This window comes from Carex rostrata, chromosome 14 (assembly GCF_964058835.1).
Source record: "Carex rostrata chromosome 14, lpCarRost1.2, whole genome shotgun sequence".
Lineage (NCBI taxonomy): Eukaryota > Viridiplantae > Streptophyta > Magnoliopsida > Poales > Cyperaceae > Carex > Carex rostrata.
In genome coordinates, this window is record NC_135931.1 from 534,729 (window position 1) to 554,369 (window position 19,641).

Below are 19,641 nucleotides of genomic sequence, written 5' to 3' on the forward strand. Positions count from 1 at the left end.
GACGGCGCAGGGATCAATCAATCCAATTTTCTAATTTTCTAATTTTCTAAGCCAAAGTGCCAAACAAATGCAGTTGCAGTGCCACGTGTTGCCCACTTCCATCAATTCCGACCCCACCTCTGTCGGCGGAGACCATGCCCACGCTTCTCTTGTGTTGCGCTTGCGCCCACAATTACCAAATCTCTACCGATCTCTTCTATCATTAAATATCTAGAATTTTATGTAACGAGTGATTCAGTTTACCTCTAATTTCACCCGTTTCAGGGAGGCCGCCGAATCGGGATCCAGAAATTTAGATCTGTCAGTGTCATGCCAAATGTAAAAGCAAGTTCGCTGCTTGACGTCTTCCAGCTCACCTAATTAAGATCTTCGCAACCATTCGCAGATACAGTTGATTTAAAAAAAACATCCGGTGCAGATAGTCATCTCCCGTATTTCCTCTGAAATTCACAAATCGTCAAGATTAATTAGTCTATTGTGGGAAGGAATAACTTTTTTTCGAGAAAATGTTTAAAACTTTTATAATAAATTATCAAGAGAGAGAAGTTATCTTCAACAATTAAAACAAAAGGTGCAATAAGATATATATATTTTGTTATATTTTACTTATCTATAGTTTAACGCTTGATTTTCAATTGAAAATCAGTGGGAGTTACCCACTTTTATAATAATAAAAAAATGATTAGATTTGTATTTACGAAAAGAAAATTAATTTTGCAAACTTGTTCTATACATGTGAGGGTACGATGGAAGAAAAAGATTATGTTGAAAAATCTGTTTCATATTAGTGCATATCTACAAATGAAAATAAGATATAAAACATGATAACCGGAATCATTTAATAATATAATATTCGATTAATAAATAAAGTAGTAGCATGTTTTAAAATAAATTAATTGACATGCTTTTTATTTTGATGAATATCTGTGTGTTTAGTTTTATGTACATTGTACAAGCTGAAGATCCAATGGAAAGATATTACGCACTTACAAAAATGAAGAATAAGCAAGAGACAGAGACAGAGACAGAGACAGAGACAGAGACAGAGACAGACAGAGACAGAGGAGTGCGTTACGTATCGTCTGAGATATGAGATATCTCATATTTTGCATGAGCGACGTGTTCGGTGCCTATTCGGGGATAGTCGGATAGATCCCAAGCTACGAGAAACGAAACATTTTTGAAAGCAATAAAAGATCCCAAGTTAGGAGTTAGGACCACGGCCAGACGGGCCAGACGGGCCAGTCGATCTGCACACGTGTCCCTTAAGACTACTTAAACACGCTTGCCTTACGCTAGACAAAGATCTAGCTTCATTTTTCTGTGGCTTGATGCCTGTGGCCTCTCCAATGTTATAAAATGCCAATTTGCCATAGGTGCACTTTCCAAGTAGACTAGCTAGGCTAATATAGAAATATGTTTATAATAATATAGTATTATCATATTCTATAATAATAATTATTATTTAAATGAACTAACTAGTGCTGAAACCGCGGTGCCAGGTTCCAAGTTCCAACCAAACTCAATTCAATTTCCCAAGTAATTAGTGAAAAATAAAAAATTAACTGGGGAAATAGAACTAAATCAAAACAAAGATGCTGCGCTGCGGCCTGCGGGCAAACGTGCAGCCGCCCCACGCTTTCTATGCGCAGCGGCCATCGCTCGCATTTCGCATCCAGGCCATAAAATAAAATAATAAAGGGATACATACAACAAACACAACTAGAATACAAAATAAAGTAATTTCAGTCGTAATTAAGTGCGTTAACTCGAAAGCAAAACAATATTACATAATATTTCTTTCGTTTCTCCATAAAAACACCGACCGAGTGAGTAAGATTGGTAGCTCCAAGATCCGATTCTCTATGGAAATCAGATAGCTCGGTGCAAAAATTAAGTTACTTACTATTTACATAAGAAGTAACAAAAAGCACAATGCAAAATAGAGCTTAGATGGCCGATCTAACGGCTCATAAAAAAAAAAAAAAGTTAAAAAAAAAAAAAGTAAAAGTTGTATTAACGTCAGGCACAGAGCTAGCCAGGGGTTCAGATCTGCCTTTCAGAGTTCCAGATAATCTGCATCTAAGAAGAAAACTTGTGATGATCTGACCTAAACCTCCTGAGGCGGTGGTTGGTTTAGATCCAGATCAAAGGGAATCTTCTTTATCTCCACTGGTAACGGTGATGGCACAGAGACATGATTTAACGCCAAATCAACAACAGAAGAAGAATCAGAGTCACTCTGGGCCGTGCCGGCAAACCCGGGATGAAAATCAGCCGCAACCAGTGAGGATCTAAACATAGCAGGGAAACCCCCGTGAAATATCTTTGGATCGAAGAAGTACAATGGCTGTTGCAGTGGTACTGCCGTAGCAATTTGATAATTCTGGAATGGGAACCTAACCACCGACGGTGGAAGCGGCGTAGCAAGAGGAGGCGGCGCCACATCGTGCCCTGACGATTCAACTGTGCTGCTTTGGCTACTCGGACTATCAACACCCGTGGAGAGGGTGGCGGTGGCAGCGCCGGCAGGGAAGGTATCAGAGTAAGAGAAATTAGTCTTTGCCTTTGGGCCGCGAAACTCACGTGCGGCGGCGTCATAGGCACGTGCTGCCTCCTCGGCAGTGTCAAAAGTGCCGAGCCAGACCCGGCTCTTCTTCCCCGGGTCCCTTATCTCAGCTGCATAGCGCCCCCATGGCCTCTTGCGAACTCCTCTGTAGTGTACGGCTTTAGCTCCGGCAATGGACGAGGCTGGCGTAGTCTTATCTTTGGGTGCCATGTTAGAGTCAGTGTGTTTGTTGTCCTTAGCTTAGGTTAGTTGGATAATGGATTGCGCTTTGCGCTGAAAAGGAAGAGGGAGAGAAAGCGTCATTTATAGATGCGTGAGGGCTAGGTAATGTAATGTGTTAGTAAAATAATGGTGGTGATATTAAATTAAATTAAATATGTCAAAAAGGCCAGCGGTGAAGCGGGCTGCGGGCTGCGGGCGGAATTGAGTAGTTTAAATTAATCTATAAAAATAAGGCTAGTCAACGACCTCTTTGACCGCTTCCTGGCCGCCGCCCCTCCTGCCTCTCGAATCCAAAATTAATGGAAATCTCCATTTCTCAAGCAATGGAGGATAAAATATTTAATTAATACTGAGCCGCCACGGTGGTCCCAGACCGTCAGGCGGTCCAAACGTGATGGAGAGACTAGAAACACACGGATCCAGGCTGTTGAGACATTTTGCGAGGTGGGGCCGGTTAGTCGGTGAGACTAAGAACTAACAAAGGGAGAGAAGCGCGAGAGAACACGTGGGCCGCGGCAAATCTCGGGCGCGTCTCGCTTTCCTGTCCCCCACCGCTCTAGCTAACGGCCGCAAATTGACGCCGTCAAAATTCTTTTATTTAATCCGCTCGGGGCATTTCGCGTATAAGACCTTGAAATGTCTTATTTAGTGGTTTCCTCTTCTTTGAGCCCGTTTTGGCGGAACCAACCCTACACAGGCTACACTACACATATGGCACATATGGACCTATGGTTTTCATAAAACACCGAAAATTCAAAATATTACGATATAACAAATAATTTATGCAATGTTTTTCAATTCCCTCCAAAATGTACTTTTTGTACAAGGAAAAAAACAATGACTTTATGGATGTCAATCTCAAACAACTTATATATTTTAAATTAAGAAAATATCATCACATCCAATGAAGTTGTCAAACCATTTAATTCTGCATAAGTCTAAAAATAATCTCAAAATTGCAAACAACGATAAAATTAAACGAAAATTAATACATTCAATTACTTATGAAAAAAAAATAAGGAGGTAAAAGTAATACATATTTTTAAGCCAAGCTTAGATTGTAGTACCTGTACCTCCAAAAGAATAATTCCCTGTCCTTGATTTGAAAGGACGGCGAAAATGCGGGATAGAGATTAGAGAAGGATGCAGGGTGGGTCCCACAACCGCTGTCGGTATCGACTGTTTGTGCGCCGTGTAACGAGGAACGCGCCATGAAGTTAGCTAGTGGGGTCGACTGGGTCCCACACTGTCTCTCCCGTCTTTTCCACTTGAACCGCTCTCTCCTGGACCGACAGTTTGCACCTCACTCCACTAATCCTCCACCACGTGTCCCTCACAAATTCTTGGCGGTGAGGTGGGCGTGCATTTAATGTGATCTGCTGCATCTCCATCCAATTAATCTACTCCATTTTAACCTCTACTTGAGAAAACATTTTATATTAAATAATCCATTAGCGGTCTTATCCGTTTTAATAATACTGGAGAGGATTAACCTAATTGCCGATATGGGGAGTGGGGACGTTGAACGGGAAGCAAGAGGTGCGCAGAGAGTGTGACCAGTGTCTTTACGTGCCGCTTTGTTAAATCTAATAGCGGCAGATGACCTATGCAATTCGTACGGAAACCAACCAATAGATGACATGTGGCGTACCACTCGTGTCCGCTTTGTGGAGCCTTCGTCCAATCTAATCTACTGCCGATTTAAAGTACGTCAGCGAGCGATATGAGCCGAGATCTAGACGCAGACGGATCAACTATTCCTCAGCTAACTTGCCTAAACGCGGTGTACGGAACCCTGTGTTTTCAAATACAGCGTTACTTTGTCCATGGACCACATGGAATTGACTGTTGCTCCAAAAAGTTTTCGTTACCGTCGGCGGAGAAAAAGAATACTGGTCTTCTGCGGCTTCTTTGTATGTCAGAAACTTGTAGCAACTTGAGAATGCAAATTTTCTGTTATTACAATTGGCAGAATGTTCAGGTTATAAAGAAACCATCAAAAATATAGAAAATATTTCTAAATTTTTTTTCTTGGTGTTAGGGATATAATACAAATACTAGTTTTAGCTATTTATTTGAATATTGATCCAGTTTTTAAGTTACGAGTCTTTTAAAAGTACAGCTAGTTGAACTTGATATCTTCTTTAAAAGAAATTTGTTGCAACCCATTCGCATTTAACGAATTAATTACAAAAGTCTTATATACGAAAGAAGACATATTTTCCTAACCTCCTTATTTTTAATTTGTATTAATCCATCAACTAATAACATGTTAACATTTTTGGCGTACTATATATCCAAGTTTATAAATTGTATTAATCCATTGTGTATAGATGTAATGCACCAAAGCATCCAAAAAAGTTAAAAACTAAACCAATCAAAATATATTCTTAATTTTCAAATTTCAACATTTCCATCATTAAAAAAAACTCTTAAAGATTAAATTAGCATTCATCATTTGAATCAATTTGACAGTTTTTGAGAGAGCTAGTATAATTAAGGTTCAATATTTTGTTTTGGAAGATAAGCATGAGTTCTTAATTTGTACAAGGCAAAGCAATTCTTTATTTCTTTATTTATTTATTAACATTTCTTTCTCTCTCTTTTTATAATGCAAGCAGTTATGTTGTCATATTTATTTTCAAACGTAATATGTACCCGTTTTTGTCTTTTAAAAAAACATACATTTTATTTAAAATAGATTAATTATGGGATTATATATGTCTGCCCAGTTAGTTTTTGAAAATTATTTAACATAAGAAACAAAAGAGTATTCCTTACATTTTAATGTTGCTTTTTAACATTTCATCTAATGGGATTATACGATACCTAAGGGTCTACACAAAGGTTATATTTAGATGAAGATTATACAAAAGTTATTATCAATGGCATATTTAGTGACATCGGATAACATCGTGCATTTTCAAAGTTTTTAAAGTCCAAACGGTTGATCCAAACCGTTCAACTTGATGGATATGTTAAAATGTACTTGCAGATCAAATTTTACATTTTTTTAGAATTTTTTTACTATTTATTAAGTATTTAACAAAATCGCTATATTCAGACCGTTGAATTTTTGTACCCATCTTAATAAATAGTAAAAAAATTCACAAAAATGTAAAATTTGATCTGCAAGAACATTTTAACATATCCATCAAGTTGAACGGTTTGGATCGACTGTTTGGACTTAGAAAATACACGGTGTCATCTGATGTCACCAAAAAAGGATGTCATCCGATCCCTCCTCATATATATATATATATATAATATTTCCAAACATATTTAACTGTAATCTATAATATTTGGTAGATTGATATTTTTATCGATTCTCGCAATGACTTTCAATTTTTATAAACAAAAAAAAGATTCATGAAAACAACTATTTCTTTACAGTTTCTTTCTCAATTAAAAGTATTTACATAATTATTTTAGCAGCACAACCAACTAGACAATTTTTGGACAGTTAAGCTCAGTTCTAGATGAAGGAAACAAAGACAAGAGAAACTGATCATAGGAGAACTGATCATGATAGAGATGGTGAGGAATCGAAGATGCTTCTCCAACAAAGAAAAGACGGTGGGTCATCTCATCAATGACACATCACTGGAGATAGACAAGTGATTAGGCAATAACTAGCGATACTACAGAGGAGTTAGAAATTAGGATTGGCAAAAAGTTACTTCGTTAGATGTTAATAGTGTGGGAGAACTTTTAGCCACAAAAACCATCTTTGTAATTATTTTTCTTATTCAATATATCTATTGTCGGCTTTGCCGTCAACCATCAAAAAAAAAAGATACAGATGGTGAACTATGTATTGAAATTTGGTGACTTTGTTCATTCCTGATTTGAGATATAGGGAAGGTGGACACAGTTTAGTTTTCCTATCCTTCCCTTTTCAATATTATACAATCTCTTTGTAGAGCATACCCTTAGGTAGTGTTTGGCAACCATGTGAAACTTAAATTTTAAGTTGCATTAAGGAGCACCCGCTTGGCAAAATGCTTGAGCCATGTGAAACCATGACTTAAAATTTTTGACAAGCTTAAAAATGGTGGACAAAAGGAGCATTAAAGAGGTGTCATTAAGCTTGATAAAGGAGCACCCGTTCGGTGAGCTTAAGACTCTTTAAAGCACTAAAGAGCTCTAAACCATGGTTGCCGAACACTACCTTAGACTTTAAAATTCTCTAAAGATATTTCATTGATAAATGAAATTAAACAATAATTAAACCGTTGAATAACACTCCACTATTAGTTTACGCCGTATGTTTTTCCAGAACTTAGTTTAATTTCTTACTTATGGTTTTATGTTAATTGATTTTTTTTTATCTCACACCCATGAATTTCTATGTATAATTTAACTAATATAGATAAATTACTGGAGATACGTCAATTAATTAATTGAAGATTATCAACGTGATAAAAAATGTCTGTAATTAACTTACTGTTATTTTGTTTGTCCATTTTCATTTCAAGTTCCTGTAGTTACATTACCGATCAGTTCGAACAGAGATACATCACTCTGACAAAATAAAAACATAGATTACTAGCTAATAGAGGCAAGTTTTAGACATATTAATCAGTACATATATTATATGACCTCTTAATTAAGTCTTAAAGTCTTAATATATATATCCACAAGTTGCTTTGAAAATTAATCCAGCCATTTTATATTCCGAAAGAAGAACAGAAAGCAATACCTGACACTGTAAATATTAACAAAAATGTAATGTAATTACGGGGAAGGAATGAAGGATAAGGGATTGTGCAACAACCCACTACACGAGCAACAAAACTGTGAAGACAAGAGAAAAACTTGAGCTGATGCAACTAGAAGTGTAGAAGTGTAGAAGCGCACCCACCCAGACCCAGGGCCAGGACCAGGACCAGGACCAGGACCAGGACCCAGCCAGTGCCGGATCTATTCCATCTCGGTGCATGTGGGCCACGCCTGGGCATATATATATATATAATTTGAGTTTGAGGAAAGAGCAGCAATGGGATTAAGGGAGACAGCTGGGAATGACAGGTTGTGGCACTGACGCGCTGCCGCTGCGTAAATGTGGTGGTTATTTTTCTAATTTTGAATAGCGCATTGCATTGTCACATGCGCCACATCTCTGCCAAGAATATAATATATATACTTGCTGTTCCTTGCAAAACTGGGCAGATATCATATGGGCCAAAGGAAATTGGCCTACAAAGGGATACCAGTACCACCAATCAGATAGATGCCTTTGCGACTCGTATGGCACCTGAGAGCGACCTCATTGTCTCCTCTCCTCTCCTCTCCTCTCCTCTCCATCGTTTAATTAGCTTGCTTGCTATAGAATTAATATATATTGCTGCTATGCTATGTAAATAATAATAATAATATGTATCAATTCGTGATTTGCATACTAATATATGAAAATTATTGGATTACACAAACAGCAAACGCGTTACTCCAAATTGACTTCTCTTTTTCTGGATTTAACATTTGCAAATTGCTATTTAAATGGAGAAGACCTCTTCACAAGCGGCAACTGCCGGGGATGATGCCTCTCATGCTTTATCTATATTTCAAAATCTCATCTCTTTCACGTGTGATCATGCTTCTCATGCTTTATCTATATTTCAAAATATAAATATATAGTTGATCTAAATCGCTCAACATGATCTTCATATTAAAATATGTTTGGAAAAATAAATTTCTATAAAATATAAATTTTGATCTTCAAAGATATTTTAATATGAAATTACGTTAAGCTTGTTCGGATAGAGACATGAAAAATGAAGATAAAAAAAACGTGATGTTATCTCATAAGACATAAAAAAAACACGAGACATTTTCACCATCCTCACAAACATTATCCGTGACAATTCGCCTTAAATTTAATTGTCAAATATGTCATTATCGAATAATACTATTCTCTGGTACGATGCAAATCAATGACAGGAATGCTCAAAGCAAGACTTGTCTTATCGTTGACCAGCTTATGATTACCGTACAGTTTCCGAAACAACTATTGGCAATCATTATTGAGTGAGTCTATGGTTCTGTGCATATCACGGGTTGTTACCATGCTACGGCTCTATATTCGAGTTTTCAAATCTTAATGGTCGATCCGAACCGTTCATCTTGTTCTCCATATTAATATGTGTTTGGAGACTAAATTTTACATTTTTTGAAATTTTTTTACTATTTTGTTAGATATTTAGAAAATCACTTGATCTGAAAATTCTGGACCATCCAAAAACAGTGATTTTTCAATAAATCTAAAAAAATAGTAAAAAAATTTCAAAAAATGTAAAATTTGGTCTCCAAACACATATTAATATGGAGAACAAGATGAACGTTTCGGATCGACCGTTAGGATTTGAAAACTCAAATATAGAGCCGTAGCACAGTAACAAATCGTAATATGCATAGTACTATAGACTCACTCATCATTATTAACAGTATTTTGCAAGAAAAATAACTTTAACAAGAACAATCATTAGCAGGCCTTACCCAATCAACCCTGATATTTCCAATTTGACGGGGCCCAATCAGCCCATTTTTTTTAAACAAGACACATCCTCTCAAATTGGGATCCAGTCAGGCCATTTTTTGTGTTTTTACCAAGACATACCCTCTGAAATTGGAATTAGGATTCCCCAAGGCATGCTCCAGAACCGACGCCAGTTGAGAAAGGAGAAGTGACGGAAGGAAGAAGAAACCTCTCTGAACAGTAATTTCTATATTCCGATTCAAGGGTGATAGATTTGACCGAAAATCAACGTCAATGCCCTCTCTTCTCCCCTCCGAACAATAATTTCTCCCTTCCTCTTCCTCTCCGTTTCCCCTCTTCTAGAGTAGGTGAAGACGATGGGCAGCCCGAAAATCAGCGAATTTCCCCTCCCTTCCCTTTAATGAAAGGGTTCTCCCTTCTTCTTGAGCACACCCTAAAGTAATCCAATCTTTGAATTTGGATCCAGACCATCTGATCGGACAGTCCGAATCCAAACTTAAACCTGGAGAATGGGGATCCGAATTCCTGAAACTGTAACTGAAGTGCGTGGTATATGCTAATATACAGCCTAAAAAATGTAAATGAACACAAGTGGGGCAACAGTATAATGAAAATACATTTACCAGACAATCCATATTTAATTACAATAACCGACCGCATTTACTAAACTGGGAATCATAGGGCTCTTGATAACCTGGTCACCAGAACTTTTGTTCTTTTAATAACAACAGGTTAACCTTAAATACCCACAAAATAAAAACCTCAGTAAACTCGTACTACACCTGTGCCTACACTAGTCCATATCCAAAACACCCCCCAAAGTTAACTAGGTTAGATCCCTATGCACTACTACCTATACAAGAATGCTCATTGTTTGGTGTTGTTGGACAGTTGCTTTTGCAATACTTCTCCAAATAACCCTGCAGATAATAAAATGCATCATATATCATAATTAAGTAGAAATTTGAGATATTATAACAGTCATTTATATGCACCTGACTAAATCTTTACCTCCACAAGCTTTTCAATCTTTGGCCTGTTTATAGAGATGTACTGTTTCACAGACTCCTGGCTATTTGGTACCTGATGAGGTTCCACCGAACCGAGTACCTTGTCAGAAGCCCTTTTCACAATCATTTTATGTGCATCAATGCTTAATATCCCATTCTTCCATGCTGGTTTCACCAACTCCTTTATAAACTCAGCCAAGGCAACCCGAAACATCTTCAACTCTGCCAAGTCCACGTTACCAGGTTGACCTGGCCAAGCACTATCAGCTTGGTCATTGCTGGAAATCACCTCGTTTGGTGCTTCTTCCAGTGAAGCTATTTTTGGTTTAACTTTGCACAAATAGTTACACTGATTGTAATCAGGCGAATTTTCACCAATACCTGAAAGATTATTCGATGCTGCTACAGGAGAATTTTCTGGAGATATTTTCATTTCTTCTGAACCGGCATTGTCAGGAGGATTGATGCTATCAACAAGTGGATCATACAGGGTTTGGGACGAGGAGTCAATTTTGGGCCAAGTGAAAGAAGGCCGAAATGGAACAGAGTTCTCCCATTTGTAGCTCAATATTTCAGATGCATTAATGAAGGAGGTGCTGCTATGATGCGGGTAAGAGTTAGTAATATTAGTTTCTGATTTCTGGTAACCTGTCAAGGAGCTCCTAGGCAGTGAATCTTGTAATGAACGATAGCTTCTGAAGAAGTAACCTCCATTAGTTAAGTGCTGATCACTTAATGAGCCGGCCCCACCAAACTTATTGGCCAGGTGACTTTGTTGATTGGGCTGCAATGGCAGGTATGAGGACTGATACAAGGAAGATGGTTTTGGTCCTTCAGAAATTATTGAGGGCCTTTTAGACATTTGCTCCATGTCACTGGCAGAGGGACTCCTAGGCCTGAAATCACAATTAAAAAGTAATAGCCATGTTAAGGAGAGGGGAGTAAAAGAATAAAAATCTTTCTTTGTATCATACCTTGAAATTTTGGAACGGCCTGGCGGGTTGAAGTACACTTCCCTGTGTGAAATTGGATTGCCTTTTTCTATGGTGAGATCTGATTTATGCTCCTTAGAGGCATCTGATGGATGTGTCCCTGAAACTGGAGCTCTCAGTTTCATGAGAAACTAGATCAGATAAAAAGAAATATGCAGGAATATAATTTTGTCAATCAATAAAAAATACTCAATAGCTGCAAAAAACAAAATATATATCTAATGATAAACAAGACCAGAAGTAATTTATTATTTCCTCTCATACATCTTCACTGTTCTGCTATATATAATAAGAAAACAAAAGAAAGCTGATGAACTAAAGCAAGATAATAGAAAATATTAAGTTATTTGTTGCCCAAATGGCCATCTCTTGCTCCACAGGTTGGTGTGCACTGAGATAAATCATACCATTGGTGCGCACTGAGATAAATATTAAGTTATGACTTATGACAGCACCAAAGCAAATATGTCGCAGAAGCCAATCCATAGACAACTCAACAATTGAATGGAACCATATTATTACCACTGTTGGTGAGTCTATTTTGTTTTGCATAGACAAGGTAAATAGGTTGTTCCAGGGAAACTCTAGTTGACTAACCAAAGTCAATAGTCAATAAACAACCACACAGATCAAGGTCAATATGTAAATGTAATTATTAAGCAATTGACATCGCACAGAAAAGAAAATCAAAGTTTAAGAAGTTATTTTGCTATTGGTTTACAAGTTGAACAGGAAAACAGATATGATGTACGGTTATATCAGCTAAAATTATACCAGAATTAGGCTTTTTTTCAAGTAATAAAACCAGAATTAGGTTTCATATTAGGTCTCATCTGTTACAGAGGTAACCTACATACAGATATAGTGAGTAAAGTAGTGGAAAAAACAAAACAAGAAAGAAAAATTAGAAAATTGAAAGAGATAAGAAGCAAACCGTGATGGTTCACTGCCTCCTTGGTCGCCTTTGGCTTTATTCCTTGGTAGGAAGTCGGATTTTTGTGCTTCCACATGAGACGACTTACTGGATTTGGGGATGGAGGTGAGAAAGCAAATTGACTTTGTGGAAGTAAGGGAATTGATTCCAAAAGAAGAGAGCAACGATTATCGGGAAAGATTTTGTTTGCTCGGCCAGGGCTGAGGACACCACCGGTAGGTGGACCGGTGGAGGGATTTTCTCTATGAATCTATCTCTTTCTCTTTCCCTTTTTGCTTTTTGGGATTAAAAATTAGAATCTAGGTTGGGACCAATAGAAAATAGAAAATAGAAAAATAGTCAATTTTATTTTATTATTTTGGTTACGACTTACGAGTTGCGACCTCCGACCTGATCGAGATGATTTTAGTTTCAAGTACTAACCGCTCTGTCTGATCTTAAAACGAAATAGAACCATTATTTGACGTCATTTAGCACAGTTTTGCTGACATCATGAAATTATCTGTCAATCTCCCAACTTGGCTGCCTCCTCCTCCTCCATCTCCATCTCCAGGTCTTCCTTGACTGACAAATAATCATTTGGTTCAAGTAGGGGTGCAAATGGATCGGATATTATCCGTCCATATATAAAAAAAATTAGATGTTAATATTGATATCTCAATATCCGTGCAGATTCAGATACAGATATGATTTTCAATTTTAATATTTCATATCTGAATAGTAGATATATATCATGCATATAGTTTAATGTATATTTATGAAAATATTTATGTATATCTATGGATATCCCATCCGTATTTAAAAAATAAAAGTGGAGACTTTTATCACTATCCCATCCGTATCTGATCCGTTTGCACCAGGTGAGTAGGTGACCTTGGGTTTGTGGGCTTATCATATGGCTCCCTCTCTTGCCTCTCACCGCTCTCCTCTTCGCTGAGATGCTTCTTACATCCTCGTTGGTAAGTTTTGATTGAATCTTGAAACAATTCAGGTCTACTTTGATCAATTGGAAATTAGTCAAAAACATCCAACTCTACAGCTTGCCACTGGTACCAGCTTACAAGAGAGAGCAAGTAAATTATGCTTCAATAGGCACCAGCTTCTTCTAACCAAAAGAAAATTGAAAGCTCATTTGGGTCCGATAACAAATGAGACAAATTAGTTATGGTTCATGGATGATTTGTATTATAGATTTATGGAATAGAGATGATGTGAAACATACGTGTTACATACTTGTGTGGAATGTTGCAGCTGATGGAGGGATGAGGTCTAATGTAGCATATTAAAAACATAAACTACGTGTGTACTAAATTGTACAATACTTGAATACTTGGATGTATAAATGGAGACTTGTACCAGTATCTTATTTGATTTCTAAAAGCAAATAGGATGAGTATTTGGGGATAAGAAATATTCTTCTCCAACTTCTTCATCTCAACTGTAGATGAAACCATACAATTTTAGACAACTAAATTAGCACATAAACAAAAATGTTACCAAAAATAAAGTACTGCCAAGTATAAACAATCGAGAGTTAACCAATCGCTACTGAGAATTTCAAATTAGGTTTACTATAAAAATACATCACAAACATAAAGTTCAAAAATTGTTTGTCAGCTACGATATACACTGCCATATATCAATCAAAGCACAATCTGGTACAGTACCACAAACAAACTTAGCAATTTCACAAAGCAAAGTACAACAATTAGCACATATCCTAATGGGATGAGATCAAAACATTTTGAATCTATGACCAAGTATGTTCTAGTGCATATTAAAAGCTTTGGAAGTACTTGCATGAAAAAATGAACTGAATTAATAACAAACTCAAATTTTTTATTACCATTTTACCAGAATGCCCCTGGATTTAGTATTGACAATCACATGAGAAGCAAGGGCAAATTTTCCGAAGTATAAAAACAATCAAATTAAGCTCGAACAATTTAAAATCATTCATAAGAACCTTACATTTCTTAGTATCATGAAATATTCGTAAAAGGCTACTAAGAGTCTAAGACCAACATATATCCGAGTATTTTATGTTGTATACAAAAAAAAAAACAGAGAGCTCTATGCCTATCTATCAAAATACACAAAAGATACTAGACTAGAGCCTATATATTTTATTCTTCGAGAATCTTGAAAATAGTAAAGACAGGAAAAGCAGGGCACATGACAAGGGGAGTATTTCTATGCAAATCCTCTACCTGGTTGCTAGTATAAAAGATTATACACAAAGAAATGAAACTTCTATTTATTTCTTTTTGGGTTTAGGAAGGAAAAGAAACTAAGTTTGTGAAGACAAAAGATGAATTGAGACCCAGGTTGGCAGAGATTTGGATACTGGTTGAAAATGGTCCTTATGCCTTGTAGTTTAGAATTTTCTGAAACATAGTTTTTATTTCTTATTTCAATTTTGCTTTACTTTCAGCAAAACTACCCATTTTACCATTATGTGTTATTAAATTAAAAAGTTTTGATAGCCTTATTTATTTTTGTTTAAAATGGTTTTTTCAAATTACTATTTTATTACTGTAGGTCCATGAGCTATCAATTTATAGATTATTTGAAATATGTAAAAAGTCTGGAAAAGATTTGCACAGAAAATATCAAGTGGCAAATTTGCAAAAATAATATATTTTTGTTATACCATAACCCTGCATATGCCAACATTGCAACCTAAAGAGTGAGCCTCCTTCGACTACCTAATGCACCTTTTCTAAGGAAACCAAGACAAAAGAAAAAGAAAAAGAAAAGGAAGTGAAATAAAAAACCAAGACCCAAATAAAAAATCACCACATTGAAGGTATATAGACCTGTTCCTTCAAATTCTGAGCAGCACTCTCAGTTGGGAATCCTCTTATAGCTCCATTTGTCCATTGTGAAATTATTCCAGCGGCAACTGCAAACCGCAATTGCCTTTCCAGCAAGTCCTGGTTCTTATACACTTCTGGCAAAACCAACAACTTTCGCATCACTGCAGCTACAATTGCGTCTCCAGATCCTGACCGATCACATGTAGAAAACGCAACAAGTGCATCCTCTGTACCAATCACATACCCATCAAACTCTTGTGTATAATAATGAATCCTTAAAGTGCCATGTGTCACGATCAGAAGCTTTATTCCATCGTGCCAAAGCGGTGCCAGGTCATCCTTGGTATAGTGGTAATAGTCGCGGTTGACAGATTTTGCCAGTTCAGCTGACTCAGCATAGTATTGGGGCGGGACAAGTCGTTTTCTGATAAAGTATGGCTCATTTAACAGGAACTCAAGCTCGTGCCGTGAGACCTCGATTATGTCTGATTCGAGCCATGCTGGCATGATAAGATCTAGGGTCTCGTCCCGAGATTTCCAGAGAGGTAATGGAAGGTTTGGATCGAAGAATATATCACCTCCAAATTTTTTTGAGATGCTGATAGCCTTGAAAAGTGCTGATTTCACTGAAGGAGTTAGTAGAGCCTCGGAGTTGAAATGGAATATTTTGGCCTACAAGTTTTAAGAGGGCAGTTAATGTAAGAGAACAAGAGGCAATTTCAATTAAGAGGAAAAATCAAAACAGCTCTCTCCCTCTCTCTGTTTCTCCATAATGTGTTTACTGTACTATATATTAGATCTAGTTTGCATTTATTTGATCATCATACATACCTCATCCGTATCAGAAAACATACTTGACTGAAACCTTGTCAGAAACTAAAACCGATAATGAGGCACTTTGACAATTGAGAAGCACTAGTATTCTTTCAGAGGTTAAATTTACATTTACACAACAAGTATTAGTACAAAAAGAAGTGTATAGTTTCTCAACTCTTTTCCAGAAACAAAGGCAAGCCCTATTAAGCTATGATCGTACCAAAACATTGGTTTAAGGCAGTCTAGACCCTTCCATGTCAAGGTTTTATGGAGTATTGATGAAGGAACAAGTGAGACAACTGGCATAAATGGGGAAAGGAAGAATTGGAGATTTGTTAGAGCATACCTCTTGTAACACATCCATGTTGATATCAGACTCCATGAAGGAATCCTCTGCAGATTGCTTGACAGTCTCAGCCACCAATTTCTCCCCCTTGCCATCTTCTCTATCTCTGAACTCAAGTGTCATATAAGATACTCCAGTCTTTACCTCCTCTGAAAAATCCAATTTGACAGAACTTGTCCGAACCCTCTCCACATCTAATTCGTACAACAAATCCAACCCAAACTCATCCAATCCGAGCTTTCCCATAAACTCAACTCGACCTCCTAGTCTCACATGCGCCACGGCTACATTGGATGAAGGTCCACCAGGCGCACGCCCGAATTCCGGTGGGTCCCAGTGAATCATCTTCCAATCGGAGTATCGGTCGGGGTCCATCTGCCGATCCGAAACCCGCACGCCCGGAATGAATTCTCTTTGCGCTGCGCCGAAGCAACAAACAAGTGGAGGATCTTGGTATCCGTTTAATTCTGGTGTGGAGAGGGGTGAAGACTGTGCAGTTGCTCGAGGTGTTAGTTTAGCCTTGATGGAGAAAGGTGAGAAGTGCATTGGAAAGGGCTTGTCGTTGGGAAGAAAGGGGGTTGGTTTGACAGGTAGAGGATGGAAAGAACACAGGGACGCCAATGCCATGGCCGAAAAGCCTCAGTAGATGTGTCTGTGTCGCTCTTTCTTACTTTCTTATCGCTTGCGATTTGAACCCAAGGTTTAGTTGTCGACTAGATGAGTATGACTCCCAAACAGGGTTTTAGCTTTAGCTTTTACTTTTTACAGCTCTTAATTCATCAGGTTATCATAATTCACATCAATTTTTTGGATCCACTTAATTCGTATCTATAATAAAGAGCAAGTTTCAATATTCTCATTTTTTATGTCTCCGACTTATTTTAACTTTTTTTATTTTTAATAACAATTTTGTTTAAGTTTATATGTCAAAACAAAACTATTAGATATTATTTATATATATATGTAGAGTAGAACTAGGGTGTTCTTAAGCTCACCAAAGTGTTTGGTGAGCTTGACTCCAAAATCCGTCAAATCGGTTTTAAATGACGAATCTGAACCGTTGGAACCCGCCTATTTTACGTGTGATGCGTCTACATGTGAAATTTTTAAACTTTCAAATTAGTTTAGTATAAAGTCAAGCGGTCAAAAAATGTTCAAAAAATGAATGCACTAAAATTAATTTATTAACCTTCTAATTTTGACCAATTGACTTTATACTAAACTAATTCGAAAGTTTAAAAATTTCACATGTAGATGCATCACACGTAAAATAGGCAGGTTCCAACGGTTCGGATTCGTCATTTGAAACCGATTTGACGGGTTTTGAAGTCAAGCTCACCAAACACTTTGGTGAGCTTAAGAACACCCTAGTTCTACTCATATATGTATATATATATACACCTCATATAAAGTGTGACTAATATGCATTCGGTAGCACTTCGGCCGAAGTGCTACCGATTTATTTTCCAATTTTTAAAGTCCAAATGATCGATCCAAACCGCTAGATGTCATCTCCATATTAAAATGTGCTTGGAGACCAAATTTTACATTTTTTGGAATTTTTTTACTATTTATTAAGCCACTTTGAAAATCGCTAATCCAACGGTAGCTTCTGATTTTTACTGTTTGGTAAGCCACCGTTGGATCAACGATTTTCAAAGTGGCTTAATAAATAGTAAAAAAATTCCAAAAAATGTAAAATTTGGTCTCCAAGCACATTTTAATATGGAGATGACATCTAACGGTTTGGATCGATCATTTGGACTTTAAAAATCGGAAAATAAATCGGTAGCACTTTGGCCGAAGTGCTACCGAATGCATATTAGTCACACTATATATATATATATATATACATAAACATAAAAAATTATCATGTTTTAATTTCTATTTTAAATAAATTAATAAGTACAAAAATCAATGTCTATAATTTATCTACATCAATATATTTTTGTAAATTTTTTATTCTAACTAAAATAAAATTGAAATATCATGATATTTTATATGTACATAGAGAAAATGACATATTTATATCTAACCGTTTTATTTAATATATAAATTGTAAATTATTTTAGGTTTGCAAATAAAGGGAAAAAAATAAATATATTTGAACCCTCTTTTATAAAATTTTGCAAATAATGATTGCGGAAGTATATTTATCACGTGTTCTATGAGTTTAGATAAACTTTCAGTTAGGAGTGTTCATTAGGTCCAATTTAATCGGTTTTAAACCGAACCGATATAGTTCGATTTAAACGGTTCGGTTTTTCCTGTTAATTAGATCAATTCGGTTTAGAATTTTAAAACCGGTTAGACCGAACCAACCGAATTTTTAAACACATCCCGTCCAAACCAAACATTTAAAAAAATTCAAAAATTATGACAAAAATGTATATTGCTTTGTTCTGTTTAAAACCGGTTAAACCGAACCAAACAATTTTTTTAAATTCATCTTTTAAAAAAGTTAAAAAAATATTTATTTTTATGATTAATAAATATCCTATTTCGCTTCAACCGAACAAACCAAAATTTAGTTCAATTTGTTCGATTCGGTTCTTATTCGGCTTTTATTTTATTTCGATTCAGTTTGATTTGAGTTTTAAAAATCAAATAAAACTTTAGTTTGTCTATTTAATTAGTTCGGTAACACATTTAAATCTCGTTATAAATTATAAGGGCAACTTTTTTTTTTGTTTTCGAAAATAGAAAACTATTTTTTAAAATTTTATTTTTTCGACTCAGAAAAAATTAAACCAGGATCAGTTCAATTTCCATGTAAACAATCATATCTTACGAGGCCTATACAAAACTCGTACATATTTTGCAGATAGATTAAATAGTGCTGTAAAATTTGCGATTTGCGGACAACAGTTACCGTTTCAATTGAAATAATTTTAGTATATTTTATTCGTGCTAATAGCTAGAAGATGAAATATTAATTATTGTACTGACAAATTTTGATTAAACTAGGGTGTCAATGAGTTCGGATAGAATTGACATTATTTTATTATTTTTCTCCGATCGGATATTCGGATCCATCCCGACCCGACATAACTCGGAAGGGTCTGTTCGGCAGCTCAGTAGGGAATAAGAATGAGTATAGAAAATGAAAATTTTGAACTAGATTTTACTGTTCATGTAGAAAAAAAAAATTCAATCTGAGTGAATTTTTTTTTTCCACATGAGCAGTACTTTCGGAATTACTGCCGAACATAACCTAACTGGTCAAGGGTCGACCTAACTCAGATCAATTAAAACACAAACATCCGACCAAATAGTCACTATGACGCGTAAATAGAAAAAGAAAAAAAAGAGGAGTAAATTTGATAGAATTTTAAGTATTCACCAAATGAATTAAAAATTTGAAGAGTCTAGATTAGTGATCTTTCGGGGAATATCAAATGATACTCGTTGCATAAAAACTGATATATAATCAAACT

At 36.2% G+C, this 19,641-nt stretch overlaps 2 protein-coding genes and 1 pseudogene across 5 annotated transcripts; all 3 read right to left on the reverse strand.

Annotated features, from left to right (window-relative positions):
• Positions 1–1,743: 1,743 nt before the first annotated feature.
• On the reverse strand, positions 1,744–2,890 carry LOC144565437 (ethylene-responsive transcription factor 11 pseudogene; annotated as a pseudogene). Its single transcript, XR_013514895.1, has one exon. The product of XR_013514895.1 is annotated as an ethylene-responsive transcription factor 11 pseudogene (transcript).
• Positions 2,891–9,882: 6,992 nt separating this feature from the next.
• On the reverse strand, positions 9,883–12,580 carry LOC144565372 (protein FRIGIDA-ESSENTIAL 1-like). 3 transcript variants are annotated; one of them, XM_078315107.1, is made up of 4 exons: positions 12,224–12,580; positions 11,272–11,401; positions 10,299–11,193; positions 9,883–10,207 (listed from the first exon to the last, which is right to left on the reverse strand). In XM_078315107.1, the coding sequence occupies exons 1-4, from the start codon at positions 12,297–12,299 to the stop codon at positions 10,127–10,129; spliced, it is 1,182 nt and encodes a 393-aa protein (XP_078171233.1). In that variant the 5' UTR covers positions 12,300–12,580; the 3' UTR covers positions 9,883–10,126. The 3 variants fall into 3 exon arrangements, with proteins under 3 accessions (XP_078171233.1, XP_078171235.1, XP_078171234.1); XM_078315109.1 differs by having other exon boundaries at positions 11,272–11,389; positions 12,224–12,579; XM_078315108.1 differs by having other exon boundaries at positions 11,272–11,395; positions 12,224–12,578.
• A 2,255-nt stretch (positions 12,581–14,835) lies between these two features.
• On the reverse strand, positions 14,836–16,952 carry LOC144565720 (fructokinase-like 1, chloroplastic). The gene is made up of 2 exons (XM_078315539.1): positions 16,205–16,952; positions 14,836–15,714 (listed from the first exon to the last, which is right to left on the reverse strand). Exons 1-2 carry the CDS (start codon positions 16,829–16,831, stop codon positions 15,019–15,021), a joined length of 1,323 nt encoding a protein of 440 aa, XP_078171665.1. The 5' UTR covers positions 16,832–16,952; the 3' UTR covers positions 14,836–15,018.
• Positions 16,953–19,641: the final 2,689 nt, after the last annotated feature.